General features: G+C 45.3%; 1 protein-coding gene across 3 annotated transcripts in view; it reads right to left on the bottom strand.

The window, feature by feature from the left end:
- Positions 1-2,280: 2,280 nt before the first annotated feature.
- Slc14a1 (solute carrier family 14 (urea transporter), member 1) overlaps positions 2,281-14,764 on the bottom strand; it is a 42,029-nt gene continuing 29,545 nt past the window's right edge. For all 3 annotated transcript variants that reach the window (NM_001171011.1, NM_028122.4, NM_001171010.1), the window contains 5 exons: positions 13,544-13,736; positions 12,099-12,246; positions 11,782-11,916; positions 6,220-6,269; positions 2,281-4,758 (listed from right to left, as the gene is read on the bottom strand). In NM_001171011.1, the coding sequence (NP_001164482.1) occupies positions 4,585-4,758; positions 6,220-6,269; positions 11,782-11,916; positions 12,099-12,246; positions 13,544-13,736 (700 nt within the window). In that variant the 3' untranslated portion in view covers positions 2,281-4,584. The remainder of the gene's footprint in view (positions 4,759-6,219; positions 6,270-11,781; positions 11,917-12,098; positions 12,247-13,543; positions 13,737-14,764) is intronic.

Genomic DNA, 14,764 nt, shown 5'->3' on the forward strand with positions numbered 1-14,764 from the left:
AATCCTGAACATCTGAGAGGGGTCTATGTTGGGGAAGGAGAAAACAGACTCCCCATAAGTTGGTTCTCTCTCTCTCTCTCTCTCTCTCTCTCTCTCTCTCTCTCTCTGTCTCTCTCTCTCATACTCTCTCTCTCTCTCTCTCTCTCTGTCTCTCTCTCTCATACACATAAGTAAATGAATGCTATTTCTTAAAGATAACTATTTAGACCATGAGTTAGCCCCATGCTTTCCTTATCTGACCATTATGTTTCATCTTTGCTTACAATCTGTTAGTAAGAGAGTGCATAATCTTTTTATGAGGCTGTGGCATCCCAACGTACTCTGGGAACGTCCCAGCAAGCATTCCATAATCAATCCTTTTGTAAATAGGTTTGCTGTAGGCCTCTGCCTCAGATTCCTCTAGAAGCTCTGTAATCAACTCTCTTGTCTGCCACCACACCAGCATGCCTGGCATGGGACATAGGTAACATGGGATGTTCGGGATGGTCAGTTAAGGTACCATAGGATGTCCAGCATGGCTATACAGGCACCATGTGATATATGGTGGTACTTTATGCCATCTAACAGACATGTGGTCTGTCTGTCAAATAGTTTTCTGTTTTGATTTTTCTCAGCACGATAGAGCCCACCCATTGCATTGAAAGCTGACAATACCACACACAGGCTTTCCTAAACTCTTGTAGCCAGGAGTGGGCAAAAGATATTCTAAATACACATAACTTAAATCATTAAGGGAAGAAGGGATACAAATCTCATTCTTTTGTTAAAAACCAACTCACGTGGAAACACACCCCCTCCAGGACATTAATTCATTTGTGAAGATAGAATCCTCATGACTAATCTCTTAAAGGCTCCACCTCTTAACCCTGTTGTGTTGAGGATTAACCTCCTAACACAGTTTGGACAGTTAAGACACTTAAGCCATAGAAGTGTGTGTGTGTGTGTGTGTGTGTGTGTGTGTGTGGCGGGGGGGGGGGGGATGGACAAGCAAAGTGATACCTATACTTATAAAGGTTTATAGTATTGGGGGCTTCAAAATGTCTCATCTTTTTCTCTCAGATGCAAGGGACATTACATGACAATATCACATTAGAAAAGTGTTTTGATACAAGTAGATAGAGATCTTGCTGCAACAGAGGGCATTTTGATGGGGGCCTCCCATGGTGGCTCCTTTAACCTTTTGTGTGGGATTCTGTCCTCACTGAAACTTGTTGTGGTGTGTTTCCAGTCTCACTGTGTTTTAGACATGATAACCATAGCCGGAGGAGGGGGAGGAGGAGGGGGAGGAGCAGGAGGAGGAGGAGGAGGAGGAGGAAGAGGAGGAGGAGGAGGAGGAGGAGGAGGAGAGGGAGAGAGAGGAGAGGGACAGAGGGACAGAGGGACAGAGAGAAGGAAAGGGAGAGGGAGAGAGGCACTTCCAGGAACAGAGGCAAGTCTGGATGGAGCAACTCCCCATGATACACATTCTGAGAATTGGCTTTCTCAGAGGGCTGGCCCTCGATAGGGTTGGCACTGATGGGACAGGGGTACCCTAGACCAATGGCTTTCAGGACACTGACCTCATAGGGTTAGTCAGGAGCACATCCCAAATAAAGCTGCCCCCAACAAATGAATCTCATCCCAGAGTTAGGAGCACAATGAATGGTTGAGAAGATGGGCAGACCTGTCCATCTGTAACTGAGCAGAGTTTGATCACTTACCCAGCTGATTCTGTTACTTGATATTTTAGGGTCAAGGCCTATGCTCTGGCTGTTTCAGTAAACTAAGCATGCCATCCAAAGAGACAAGGAAGAGTGGAAGGCATTGCAAGGAGATACAGTTAAAGTAGCCACCCAGGGAAGAGAAAGAAAGAGTCCGCCTTAGGGGTACTGACCTGAGGTTAGGGTTTAAATGAAGGTAAGAAGTACATATAACTGAGCAATCCTGGACCAGATATGGTTCTTCACATCATTGCCTGGGCATCAGTCTGTCCTGCAAGGGGAGCCATAAGTGGTGAGAACTGAAATTTCTTTTGGGGAACAAGCTCCTCCTTTGTCTGGCCCCAGGCTTCCCCCTTGCGTTTCCACAGCATCGGGCAGGGAAAGGGAAATCTCAGTCCTTCGGAGCCCAGACTTTGCTAGCCAAAAGGAGGCCACAGATGTCTCTCTCTTTAGAATGTTTTCTTCTTCTTGTCAAGCCAGTTATAATTCTAACTCGGAAAGATAAGAGACACATACTTACACATGTGCATGCTCATATCTATATGCTTGCATTAATAAGTATAAAGACACATGAGACTGATCTGAGCTGTTAATATAATTTATTCATATGTTTACACAGGAGTCTGTTACACAGACAATAGGGGGGGAAAGTACAAATGTCCCCTAAGAGTTTTCTCTTAACTTTATGATAATACTTAGTAACAAAAATACCTTGAAGACAAAAATTTATTACACAAATAAAACAGTGTAGAAGGTTTCGACTTGTCCCTGTTTTCAGGTCTGAGACAATGTTGCCTTAGGTGAGTTAGAGCTTTGCTGCTGGCTGGGGCTCAGTTGTTTTGTAGATGCTTTGGTCCACTCTTCTCCGATCCAGCATCTTCACTTCCGAGGGGGTCTTCGCATGCACATTACTCTTGCTGACCCAACGTTTATTCCACAAACTCCAAACAGGAAACTTTCAGCTCAAACACTGGAAATCCAGACTTTCCATAGGACGACTCAGGAATCCATGACAGTTGCAAATCCATGGCTTCTAAGGGTTTTGGTCACGAGATTTTAAATTATCACAGATTTCGATTTGTTTCCTGAGAAGAGGGAATGTGGCTGTGCCCTGAAGGCATCTGCACTACAGTCTGACTTCAGCCATTCAGCAAGCTGCGGATTGCCTTCTCAGCACGATTTTCTGCTTTTGGTGTTTGAGGCAGGGTTTTTCAGTGTAGTCTTGGCTGTCCAGGAACTCTCTCTGTAGACGAGGCTGGCCTTGAACTCAGAGATCAGCTTGCCCCCGCTGCCACTTCCTGGTTAACACTGACTATTGAAAGAGGGGGGGGGGGGACTTGTTTATGTGTTTGTTCGGTTGGGTTTTGGAGATAGAGCCATTCGTGTAGCCCACGCTGGATGTTCCTAAGTTTGTGCTCCTCCTACCTCAGTCTCCCTAGTGCTGGGATTTTGGGCACAAGCAACATACTTGTCAGGAAAAAGAAAATATTTAGGATTTGAAATTTTCACTTTTCCAACCTCCCAGAAATAAATTTCACTGGACAGGCAGCAGGCGGTCAGTGAAGCTTCAGCAAGACTGGATGTAGAAGGTTTGGGTTTTTTGTTGTTGTTGTTGTTTGTTTGCTTTTGTTTTTGTTTTTTAGAAAACCACAACTTTTAAATTAAAAATTTACAAAAGAAACCCAGAGAATTCTCTATCTGTATTTCTGTAAGGTGGTTCTGATACTATTAGTTTGCTAGCCAGAACATTAGTGTGCAGGAAATAATGCCTTAAAAAAAAGAAATTAAATAAACAAATAAAAGAAAGAAAGAAAAGAAAAGAAAAGAAAAAAGAAAAAAGAAATAAACTAAAGAACTCTCGAAAGGCTCTGTGAGTGCAGCTTAGTTGCTGGTGTTTAGATGATACCCTCAGATTCATTCAACTGTGGCTTCAAAAGGCTCTCGAGGTTGATGAAGTTGCCTTATAAGCACTTAAAAACCCAACACACAGCTCTGGTGCTTAGGGAATGGAAACAGGGAGATGCTGAGTTCTAGGCTAGCCTGGGCTACATAGACAGCCCTATGTCAAACAATCCCTCCAAACTAATATATAGTAAAGCAAGTATATAAAGCAAAAGCAAGTATGCTTAGTATTTTATGCATTTATACATTTTATTTAATATCTTAGAACTGGCTAGCTGCAAACATATATCAGTGGGCAAATATTTTCATAAAGAATAAATAAACTCTACTAGATTTTGCAAATTCTGAGTGTGGCAGTGGAAAACTATTTTGGACAACAAAGTTCTTCCCACAGCTCGGTCAGCTTGGAACAAAAAGCTAACTAACGTTTCTTATTAAGAGAACATCACCACCCAGCTGGAGAGCTGGGGACTAGCGCTCTGGTCAACCTGCCCCACTGCAATGTTGTTATGCGGTTGCTCTGAGTAACTTGCACTGATTCTGAAAGCAAAAGGCCTCTCCGAGAACCCTGGGCTGCTTTGTTTCTGTGCCCGTGGATTCTGCAAGGCTTACATGGTTTACAGAGCTTGACTTTTAATACTGACATCAAAGATAGCTTCAAATAACAATAATTGTTGCTGCTTCCATTCCTTCTGTCGGTCGGAACATTTTGACTCTCTAAATGCAGTCTTAGTGATACTCCTGCCGACCCCCAGTGCACAGTGGGGTTTAAATTCCATTCCAGAGAACATCAACTGGACACGGCTCTCATGTGATTGATAATATAAAGTCAAAGAGAAAAACAAGAAGCAAGCAAAAGAATGGATCGCCGAGAGTATGGAAGTGGCTCCCAGAGAAGAAAAGCAATTGTGGAGAGCCTGGAAGTCAACTGGAGCTGCACTTAGAACTGACTCATGACCATGGCTGTTGGGCGGCGCTGCTCTTACAGGGGGCTTTCAACCATCCTTTTCTTGTTTTGGAGGTAGAAGATGCGGTTCTCCTCAGAGTAGGTAACTTTGCTGAGGGGCATCCTGTAGATGTTGGGATTTTTCGTGGTCAGCAAGAGAAAGAGTAGTGTGGCCAAACAGAAGGACCAGGTACAAGCTGGCAGGTGAACCTGGAGAAGAAGAGACAGGCCACACAGTTGCTTTTTTTTTTTTTTTTAGATTCCATTTTAAATTGAGTCTACACAGCGGACCACCAGAATTTTCACCCCAGAAGATGATTGGTTGGGAGATGGCTCTGGATTCTGCCCACAGAGTTGTATCTAAGATCTTAGGGCACCTACCATTTGAAATGTTTTCACTAGTCTTTTACAGTGGTCAGCTTTGTCTCTTTTGTAGGTCTGTGCAGTTTCCTCACCTATTCAGACTTCCTGCACACGGTGTGCCAGGATGACACTGGACATACAGGGTGGCAGTAAATTGCTAATATACCCTGGCCTCTCAGCATACCCACAAAGGCCTTCTCTGATTGGCCAGTCATAGTGACCTCCTGACCTTGACTTCTCCGTGGTCTTGAACTCTCCTTATTTTTATTTCTTTCTATTTTCTCTCCTTAATAGACTTTTCAGTTTGGGAGTATGTACCATGCCAACTCACATGACTGAGTATATCACATTGGTTAGCTTTAGCCTTTTGTATGGATCTCATAAGTACAATGGGGACCAGGGTACCAAAATCTGACTAAACATCGGAATCACCTGGGGGAGTCTGATAAACAAACAATCAACACAGGATCTACAAATCAAGAGATGGGGCTTAGGATCTGAAGTTTTCTGGAGTTCCTAGCTAACTCAGGGGTAGAATCAATCTATTTCTAGTCCCCAGTGCCTTTGTATTTCCTTTGTCGGGTTGTGAAGGACTCCACAGAGTTCTCATAACAAGCCTGGGGACTATAGGTTGGACTAGTGTTTCTGTGATGTCCAAAGGTGGGAATGGCTGAGATCTACACATGGAGGAGTTGTCGGTGGTCAGGGTCCGTGACAGATTGTGCAGATCTACACTAGAATCTTGACTTCCCACCACAAAGATGCTACACAGTGAGTGTAAGGCCAGCCTGGGCTAAGGAGGAAGTATGGCAGGAGAGAGCAGAGATTTGCCTAGAAATAATACAAGTAGGAACTAGGGTTGAAAGATCTTATTGATATGTAGGTGAGAGTTCAATGAAGACTAGAGATATAAGAAAATTGGATGGATTTAAAACAATACCTGTTTCTTTAGTCAATTACCCTTGTTTGCTCTTTTCTGGTTCCTCAACTACTCATGGGTGTGCTTTTTGTAATAAGTAAACTAAATTCTAAAGTCAACTTCTCCAGGACGCCAGAGTTCCACCGCGAATGTGATAACGTGGTATCGAGTTATTGATAAGGCTATTGTTAAAGTTATTCTTTAAACTGAGCAATCTGACTTTTGTAACAAGCCTGGTGAGGATAGTTTGGACCAGAGTTTGCTGTGATGTTAGAGAGTCCGAGTGACTGAGAGCCACCTCATGGGGGAAGCCATTGGTGATCATGGTCATGGAGCCCGTCACTGGACGCTGCCTGGGTGGGCATCAGGGCACTGGCAAGAAGACTTACCACAGCCATCAGGTGTGCCATACAGGCTCCGAAGTAGGCAGTGAACAGGGCTACGGGAAGAGGAGAGGACATCAGTTGGTTGTTGTTCTTTTCATCAGCATCCCAGAGTGTATATACACTTCCCCATTCTACCAGCCAGCCCACCCCAGTTCCCTAGTCATAAATGTGGATTTAGACTCAGACGTTCTGAGTTCAAATCCCAGCCCATCCCTGCAGAACTCACTGGCCTCATCTCTACGCTCTGTCTCCTTGGCCATACCGAAGAAGTCATGAGAGCAGCTCTTTCACAGGGCTGGGTGAGCGTGGAAGAAGTAACATATATTCAGCACCCAGTAAGGGCTCAATAAAAGTACTATTGTGGTACAGTTTTTTTTTTTCCTCTTTTCATTGTTGTAGTAATGCCATGCTATTTTCTATACCCACGACTTCTCTTCAATCTTGTTTGTGTCTAAAAAGGGACCTTGGTGCTTGGAGCTTGGCAAAAGCAGCCCAGAGCCCTGAGTCCTCCCTCACCAAGTGAAATGCCTTTTCATATGCTAAAGGTGGGCATAAAGATTAATTAACAAGCACCCAGACATTCTTATTTACTTTGAGAAAAAAATAAAAGCTGTAAAAGGGCATGTCCACAGGTGTGTCTTTTACATGCAAAGCAACAGAACCAAGGGCTTAACTAGCAAACTGTCAGTTTCTCTGTCTTGGCTGAGGAGGAGGCTGGGCGGAGAATGTCCTCAGGTTTTCCAGAGTCAAACTGAAGGATGACTTTCCTGTGATGTCCACAGAGTCATTTGGCTACTGTTAGCCAGTAACCAAATCAATCGATCAATCAGTCAATCAATAATCAATCACGTGAGCCGTCTTGGTCATACGGCAGGAACAATGAAAGAAATCTCTGGTCCACATTCTCTAAACTAAAGACTGTCTTGTTTTACTCAGCACTTTGTCCCTGGCACTGTTCCTTAAAGGGTTCAATGTATCCTCCCATCTCCTAGCTTCTCAGGCTAACGAGGGCTCGTCTTCAGAAACAGCTCTGCTTTCAGATCCCGGCTCTGCCTTTTCTTCACTGTACAGTGACATCTCAAATGCCGTCAGAGCACTGGGAACCCGTCCATCTGGGCAGGGTGCAAGGATGCTACTCTGAGAAGAAGGGTGTTCATGGCTGAGGTGGGAAGACTTCTCTTTGCGTCTACCAATTCTAGTCATCCTCACGATCTAACCCACCCATTCAGCGTGTATCCTGTGGCCCTCTGCTCAGCACAAGCTGCATTCTGGCCTCCTCTCTCAAGCACTGTCTCTTTAGGCACACCAGGAATTATCGTCTCTTGTTCCACCACATGTTGGTGTGGAGGTAATTCCCCTGATTGCATTAGAAGAAGGCTCTTAAGCCTCAGAAAGAGCCTGGATTTCATGGACAATGCCCCTGTCAGTGTCCTGTCATGGGTGAGTTCTACCACAGTAACCCAACCATTGACAAATAGCACAAAATGTGTGTATAACTTCTTAGCTAACATAGCAAACAAGACTAGTGCTTGGCTGCATGGCTTTTCATCTACAGGTAAGGAGGGCACCCCTGTCAGATGCCATCATAGGCTCCCAAGTCCTCTTCCTGATGGAGACATACGGAATACAGAAAGGAGCAGTTCTCTAATCAGTGTCTGCTATTTATTGACCTTGGCAGACACACTTGGACTTTTGTTTGACAGTGACAGGGCAATGTGAGCAAGCTGAAACTTTCTGTGGCTTTTTACACAAGAGGCTTGCTTTGCAAGAGGGGCTCGAGGGCTGTCCCAAGAGTTCATGTATGGCTATTAAAATGTCAGGTGTGACACAGTGTGGGCAGATTCAATACTCTCAATACCACCAGGCTCAGAAGGACCTGCTAAAGCTCTCTGGGAATGAACGCCACATCTATGGACATCAGGATTGCCACTCCCTTTGCGTCATCAACTTTGCTTTTAGGAATATGTTACCGAAACATTAGTGTAATGTACATTTGGCAGATTATACCAAATGTATTCAATGGAGCAGTGTCTTTAACCACTCCAAACTAGAAGCCATGTAACTACCTCTCAGCATCACAAGCTTGCCATATTACCTCTAAAGGATCCATATTACCTCAACCAGCAGAGGCCGAGCATCCTGAGAGGTGGAGCCACAATGTTCTGAGAAAGACCTTGGCTTCCAATCCCTATTGAGAGTTGTCACTTAAACAGCTGGAACCCATGGTAAACAAGCTCTCGGGGTGAGGAAAGGGGCCATCCAAGGAAAGCCAGTGCCAGGAGAGACAAACGGAGCAGACACTGCAGGTGAAGTTTAATGAAAGCCAGAAGCCAAACCACAACGGATGACAGGATTAAGCCCAATGAAGAGAGCCAAAAAATGGGAGTTCCTGTGAAGGGATGACTCGGAGAAACTAAGAAACAAGTCCACAGTGATGGAAAAGCCCACATGGAACTAGCTCACCAGAAGAAGAATATTTGCAGAGGATCATTGAAAAGTCAAAAGCAGACAAGTTCCCAGAATTAAAGAAAGACAGGAGAGATCACACTGAAAGGATTTGATGGGGAACCTTCACAGCTAGTCAGGCCACAGAAAAATATAACTCATACGCGAAGATGCAACTCTAAATGTCCAGAGAGAAAAATAAAACGGACTTTTCACAAGAATTAGGTTCTTTTTAGAAGTTTTCATGGTGGCTTGGGATGGAAAAAGGCATTAGGAGTCTTTGAGGACAATTTTCAAAATGTTAGAAAAGAAAAAAAAAATCCTTAAATCTAGTTTTGTTTTCACTAAGACATAAATCAGCGAGAAAGGGAGCTATTCTCAGGCACATAGCGCCTGAGAGATTCCCCCAACAAAACCGCCTGGAAGAAACACTGTGACAATGTGATTCGAGCTTCAGGGCAGAGGTGAATACTCATCACTAAAGGGAACAGTTACTAAACAGAGAAGTGTGAAAGCGCCTGTTTACATGAATCCAAAGTGAGAATTCTTTATAGTAGCAAATTGGTTTCGATGGTAGTTGTGGGTGGGTCTCTCAGGGGAGACTGAATTGGGCCAAGGTATCTGTCGTCCACACTCAGAAAGAAGACGAAGATATGGATAAAGTTAAGACACTGAGAGGGAATAATAAACAAGGTTAATTCTTAATAATTTATACCAAGCCATCAGAAAAAAAAAAGCATTTTTCCATGCCTTCAAATACTGCAAATAAATGCTGGATAACAAGCACGTTTCCAGTTATTTCTGTGCAAATTGTTTAATCCTAGACACATCTATGGGACACCGCAACCCCTTTAAATGGGGAATCTTAGGCTCCGAAGGGTTAAGAAGTCTGTTGGAATCAAGTTCCTGGTAGTGTGGAAACAGGGTCAGGATTGGGTTTTTGTTGTTGTTGTTTTCTTGAGTCAGGGTCTTTCTGAGTAGCTACTGGCCTTGAACTTATGGTCCTGCTAGCTCACCTCTGAAGTTACAGCCAAGGTAGAGTAAGCATGGCGGCTCCCTACTGGGGTCTACATCCTGACCTCCAGAATCCGTGAACATGAAAAAGGGCTTAGAACTGCGGTTAGGTGAAAGACTTTCAACAGAAAGATTATCAGGCATGATGTGAGCAGATCCATGGATGGAGGTTACAAACCTGCCGGAGGCAGGCACATGGGAGTATTTCCCTTTCTACCTCCTACGTCTTTGTACTTTATACAGACTGGAGCATGAAACTGTACTATCACTACAAATAAAATAGCAAAGAAAGATTCCCCGTTGGGGGAAACATTTGCAGAAGTCTTAGGTGCTGTCCTTTCGCTAGCCTGCCAGAACCAAATCCACTTTTCATGAACTCAGAATGCTTGCCTGCCTGACTCAGGCTGTTCCCCGTGCCAACCGGGACCATCGTTTCCACCAAATGGACTTCTCTCCTGTACTCACAGAAAAGCCACCTTCTCCAGGCAGCACTTTCTGATAACTGCAACTATAGACGCCGACCCGCCAACAGACCCTGTACTAGAGTTCTTGTTGTTCTGTTACAAACGTTGAAAGTTCCACTCAAGACCCCTCCTTAATCACCTGGTTCCTACTTTCCACTTCTGAGTGCTCTGCTCAGAGTTACAGGGGACCCAAAGCTTCTAACCCTTTGTCTTTCTAAGATATTCAGGGTACATCATGGATCTATAAATACAGTTAATGCATTTGCGGCTACTGCATACACAGAACCGTAAAGTATACGCTCCCAATACAGGAGTGAAGACAATCTCAAAATAAAGGTGGGGGCCTGGGAAGATGAGGGCTCTTGTTCCAGATAAGTTTCAGAATCTGCCCCACAGTCCTGCCTACTTTGCCCTGAACTTGGCAAAGAGTAACAAATACTGACAGAGCTCAGCTGAGTCCCTACAGACACCACGACAAAAATGACATCTGATAGCGCGCTGCAGCTTGAGATCTGCTAACCTCACCATGGCAGAAACCCAAACTGAGCAGTGCTCCCTACAAACCCCTGGTCACAGCCCACCTCCTCCACTCCAGATCCTGGCCAGCTCATGGTCTACCAGTTGGCAACTTCTTAGATAGCCGAGGTTGAGCAGCCTGGTGACAAAATGACTTTAGACATATAGCGCATGAGCCTAGAAACAATTTCTCTATAATTGATGATCCATTTACCTTTTTGTCCCCATGGGGACTCCTTCCACTCTAGAACTACCCTTAATGTTTTTACCTCAATTGAGTAGGGATAACAAAGGCTATGGGTTCCTCCTCCTCAGCAGCACAGAGAACCCACCGGCTTTTCAAGCCCAACGCTCTTGAGGCTGACCTTATGTTAAGGAGGCACCATAGGCTACAGCCAGAAAGCAGCCTAGGGTGCAGATATGGCTTCTAGGTTTGGACTTAGTCCTCCGCGACTTGACACACTTCAGCACTTCCTTAACCCAAGTTCAACAAGAAGGGTGGGGTTGAGGGTGCTAGGGTCTAGTCTAGCTCTGCAGGCAGGGTCTACTGGGGATCAGGAAGGGCTCACAAATTAGTTCTCAGCCTGTGGTCTCCAGGCCTCCCCGTCAGAGATGCAAGTTTCTCCCTCTAAGCCTCCATCAGAGGCTAAGGGGAACACCTAGGGGAAGTCTGTGTCTCCCCCAGCATTCCAGGTGGTTAGGGTACATGCTCAGGTCAAACAACATAGTTTGATATTTATTTTTAGTTTTGGGGGCTTAACAAAATCACACACACACACACACACACACACACACACACACACACACACAGTTCAGGTCATGGATCTATTTTCCCAAATATATATCAAACAGAATGGCTACTGAGAGTCTAGCCTCTTCCTTCATAATAACCAGTGTAGTAGGCAAAAATAACTTTGATTCTCCCAGAGGGGAACATCACTTGCTCTGCTCACACAGTTAGCTAGTGGTAAACACAGTTAGCTAGTGGTAAACTCAAACCCCAATCCTAGTTTGAATTTCTCATATGATCCTTTCACATTCTTTAGGTAATTATTTGCTGCTTGCCCGTGACTTTGATGGAGTCCTCACAGACACCCCTCTTCAACACCGTCTCTAGGATACTCACCACAGGCAAGAGCCAGGAGGTGGGTCTGCCAGGTGAGTGCCATGAACATCCCTCCAATTGCAATGCAGGCCAGAGAGCTGTTGAAACCCCAGAGCCCAAAGTAGATGTCTTCAAATGGAGCTGCAAGACTGAGTCCTGTTAAAACAAGAGCGGTCAGAGCTCGGGACAATGAGCAGGCTGTTCTGCCATGAGTTGTGGGATCAGGAGAAACATCCCGTTGCTCAGAGATCTCCAGAAAGCTCTGTAGTATAGAGGATGCCTGGGACATGCGTGGTGTGGAGAAGACGCGTATATGAGGCTGAAAGTCTTATGCTCACCCGCGATGACACCCAGCAACGATCCAATAGCAGCGTGCAGGCACATGAGTGGGGAGGAGAGCAGGATAGCACATAGGAAAATGCCGCCTGTCCACGGGTTGTCACAGCCATATATCTGACCGACTCCCACCGGAAGAGACTTCAATAGCTGCAACAGAAAGGATACAACTGTAGCCACACAAACAACAGACAAGAAACCCACTATGACCTTGTACAATGTGAATTAGAGATGCACACATGTGAATTTCAGAATTTTTACAATTAGCATATCTTATCCTTTAAGATTTATTAATACAGGTGCGTGCGGAGCAAGGCTCCTCCAAACCTCCTGTGCTCACTAACTTTCTCACTAGCTCTGATACTTGGCCACTGTGAGGCCTCCCGTGTGGTCTCACTACTCCTGCCTCTGAGGACCTGCAGATCTTCTCTAGTGTGGCAGGGACACAGGTCATGCTTCAGTTGCTTCCTGCTGTGTATCAGCACTGGCTGTCACCCACTGCCCTTCCACAGGCTGTAGAAATGCTATCACAACTGAGTTGGCTGCTCAGACTGAAAGACCAGTGGACTGAACAAGATCAAAGCGAACCGAACAAGGTTATCTCATCCATAATTTAGAAGTAATTATAGCCAACTTTAGGAATGAAAAATCACACTGGCACTTCTGATACTAAGGGGAACACGTACCATATAAAAATATCTTTAACTTAATTTAGTTATCAACACTTGTCAATCAGATCTCAAAATGCGAGTCAACAAACAAACAAACAAACAAATGCAAATCCAGCAGTGCCTTTTTTGTTGTCTTTGACTTCAAGTGTCTTATTTTCAGAAACATTAAGTGAGGGGCTGAGAGGCAGCTCAGTGGTAGAGCATGTGCCTGACACGCACGAAGCTCTATTGCAATCTGTAGACACACACACACACACACACACACACACACACACACACGCACACACACACGTGCACACGTATGCCCACATGCATGTGCACACACACACACACACACACACACACACACACACACACACACACAAATTTCCTCTAGAAATATCAGTGGAACAAGGTGGAATTCAGCCTAGGAGAAACAGGCTTTTGAAAGCACACACTCTCTCTATGGCTATCTGTAAGGAGATGCATCATATCTACACCGTGAGACTCAGCGGATCTCACACTCTGTCCTCCAGTACAGTTTGGAGGAGTTTGTTGAAACAGGTTCCCAGGCCCTGCTACACCTTGAGAACTCTGAGTTACTGTTTGTATTCTGGACTGAGCCAGAACAGCAGGTTCTGCATAGCCCAAAAAGTACAACATCCTGTTCTGACTGGGGGATGCAGATCTCGAAAGCTCTAACCCAAGGGAGAGACCTCCATCCTGGAGGGGGGTCTCACCCACCCAAGCAAGGGCTGAGCTTCCCTCAGCATCCGATTTCCAGTGTGTTGTTTTACCTCCAGGGCGCTGAGCTCAGACCACGTGATGTTGGGCACGGAGCTGACAGGTGTGAAGAGTTTACTTGGGAAAAACGTATTGTAGTGTCCTGTGGCTGACAGGTACATCGACAACGCCATGTTGAAAGGGAGAGTGAAGACGGGCAGGTCCCACTTGCTGAGCACGGAGCTCAACGCGCTCGAGAAAACCGGGCTAAAGGAACAGAAATCCCAGAATGAGAATCCGTGAGGAGCAGCCAGACTGAGCACCTCACCCTCCAGCCCCTCCACGGGGAAGGGGTGTCTGTCCTGCTGCTGTTGCTAACATGCTCTGAAATTGTGCTAGCACAATGGGGTGGGTGGAGGGTTGGGGAACCCATGGTTGATTTCATCGCAGAGACAACTCTAATATGCCACAACACAAACTCTTGACTTTTGAGAAAACAAAACACACACACACACACACACACACACACGCACAACCCTGAGATGGCTCAAACCTTGAGTTATAATCAAAGTTTTAAAAACATTTTTGAGGGGCTGGAGAGATGGCTCAGTGGCTAAGAGCACTGACTGCTCTTCCAGAGGTTCTGAGTTCAATTCCCAGCAACCACATGGTGGCTCACAATCATCTGTAATGGGATCTGATGCCCTCTTCTGGTGTGTCTGAAGTCAGCTACAGTGTACTCATACACATTAAATAAATAAATCTTAAAAACAAAAACACATGTTCGGAGCTCTTAATAAAGTGAACGCTTATCTACAGAGTTAGTGCCCTGGGGTCCTGGGGTCCTGGGATCCTTCCACCCCACCAGAGTCACTGCCATCCTGAATTTGGAAGACATTACTCTGCATGTCATCCATATGTATATCTGTTTTGGAGAAGAAAGGAGAAGAACTTAGGATTCAGTTGGTGCAGGCTGGAAAAAGGGGCCTTACAAAGGGTCACTCTCAGTTGTTGACCCAATGGAGAAGCATCCTTGTAGGATCAGAACAGATTCCTAGTTGGGGGAGTGTGGGTCACCCAATGGCCATGGATCCTGTCCCATTCAGAGGAGCTCCCAACCTCCTGGGTGAGGCTGGCACCTAAGGGAGCAACCAGGGTGGAGGCCTTCTGCAGGCAGGGCCTGCAGTGTGCTCCTTAAGTTCCTCTGTGAGCATATTAGTGCTTTATTCTTTAGATATGATATGGAAAGACAAATTTGTTTCTAGAAAAAGGAACTAAGGTGTTGTCAGCATAGA

Source organism: Mus musculus, chromosome 18 (assembly GCF_000001635.26).
Source record: "Mus musculus strain C57BL/6J chromosome 18, GRCm38.p6 C57BL/6J".
Classification (NCBI taxonomy): Eukaryota; Metazoa; Chordata; class Mammalia; order Rodentia; family Muridae; genus Mus; species Mus musculus.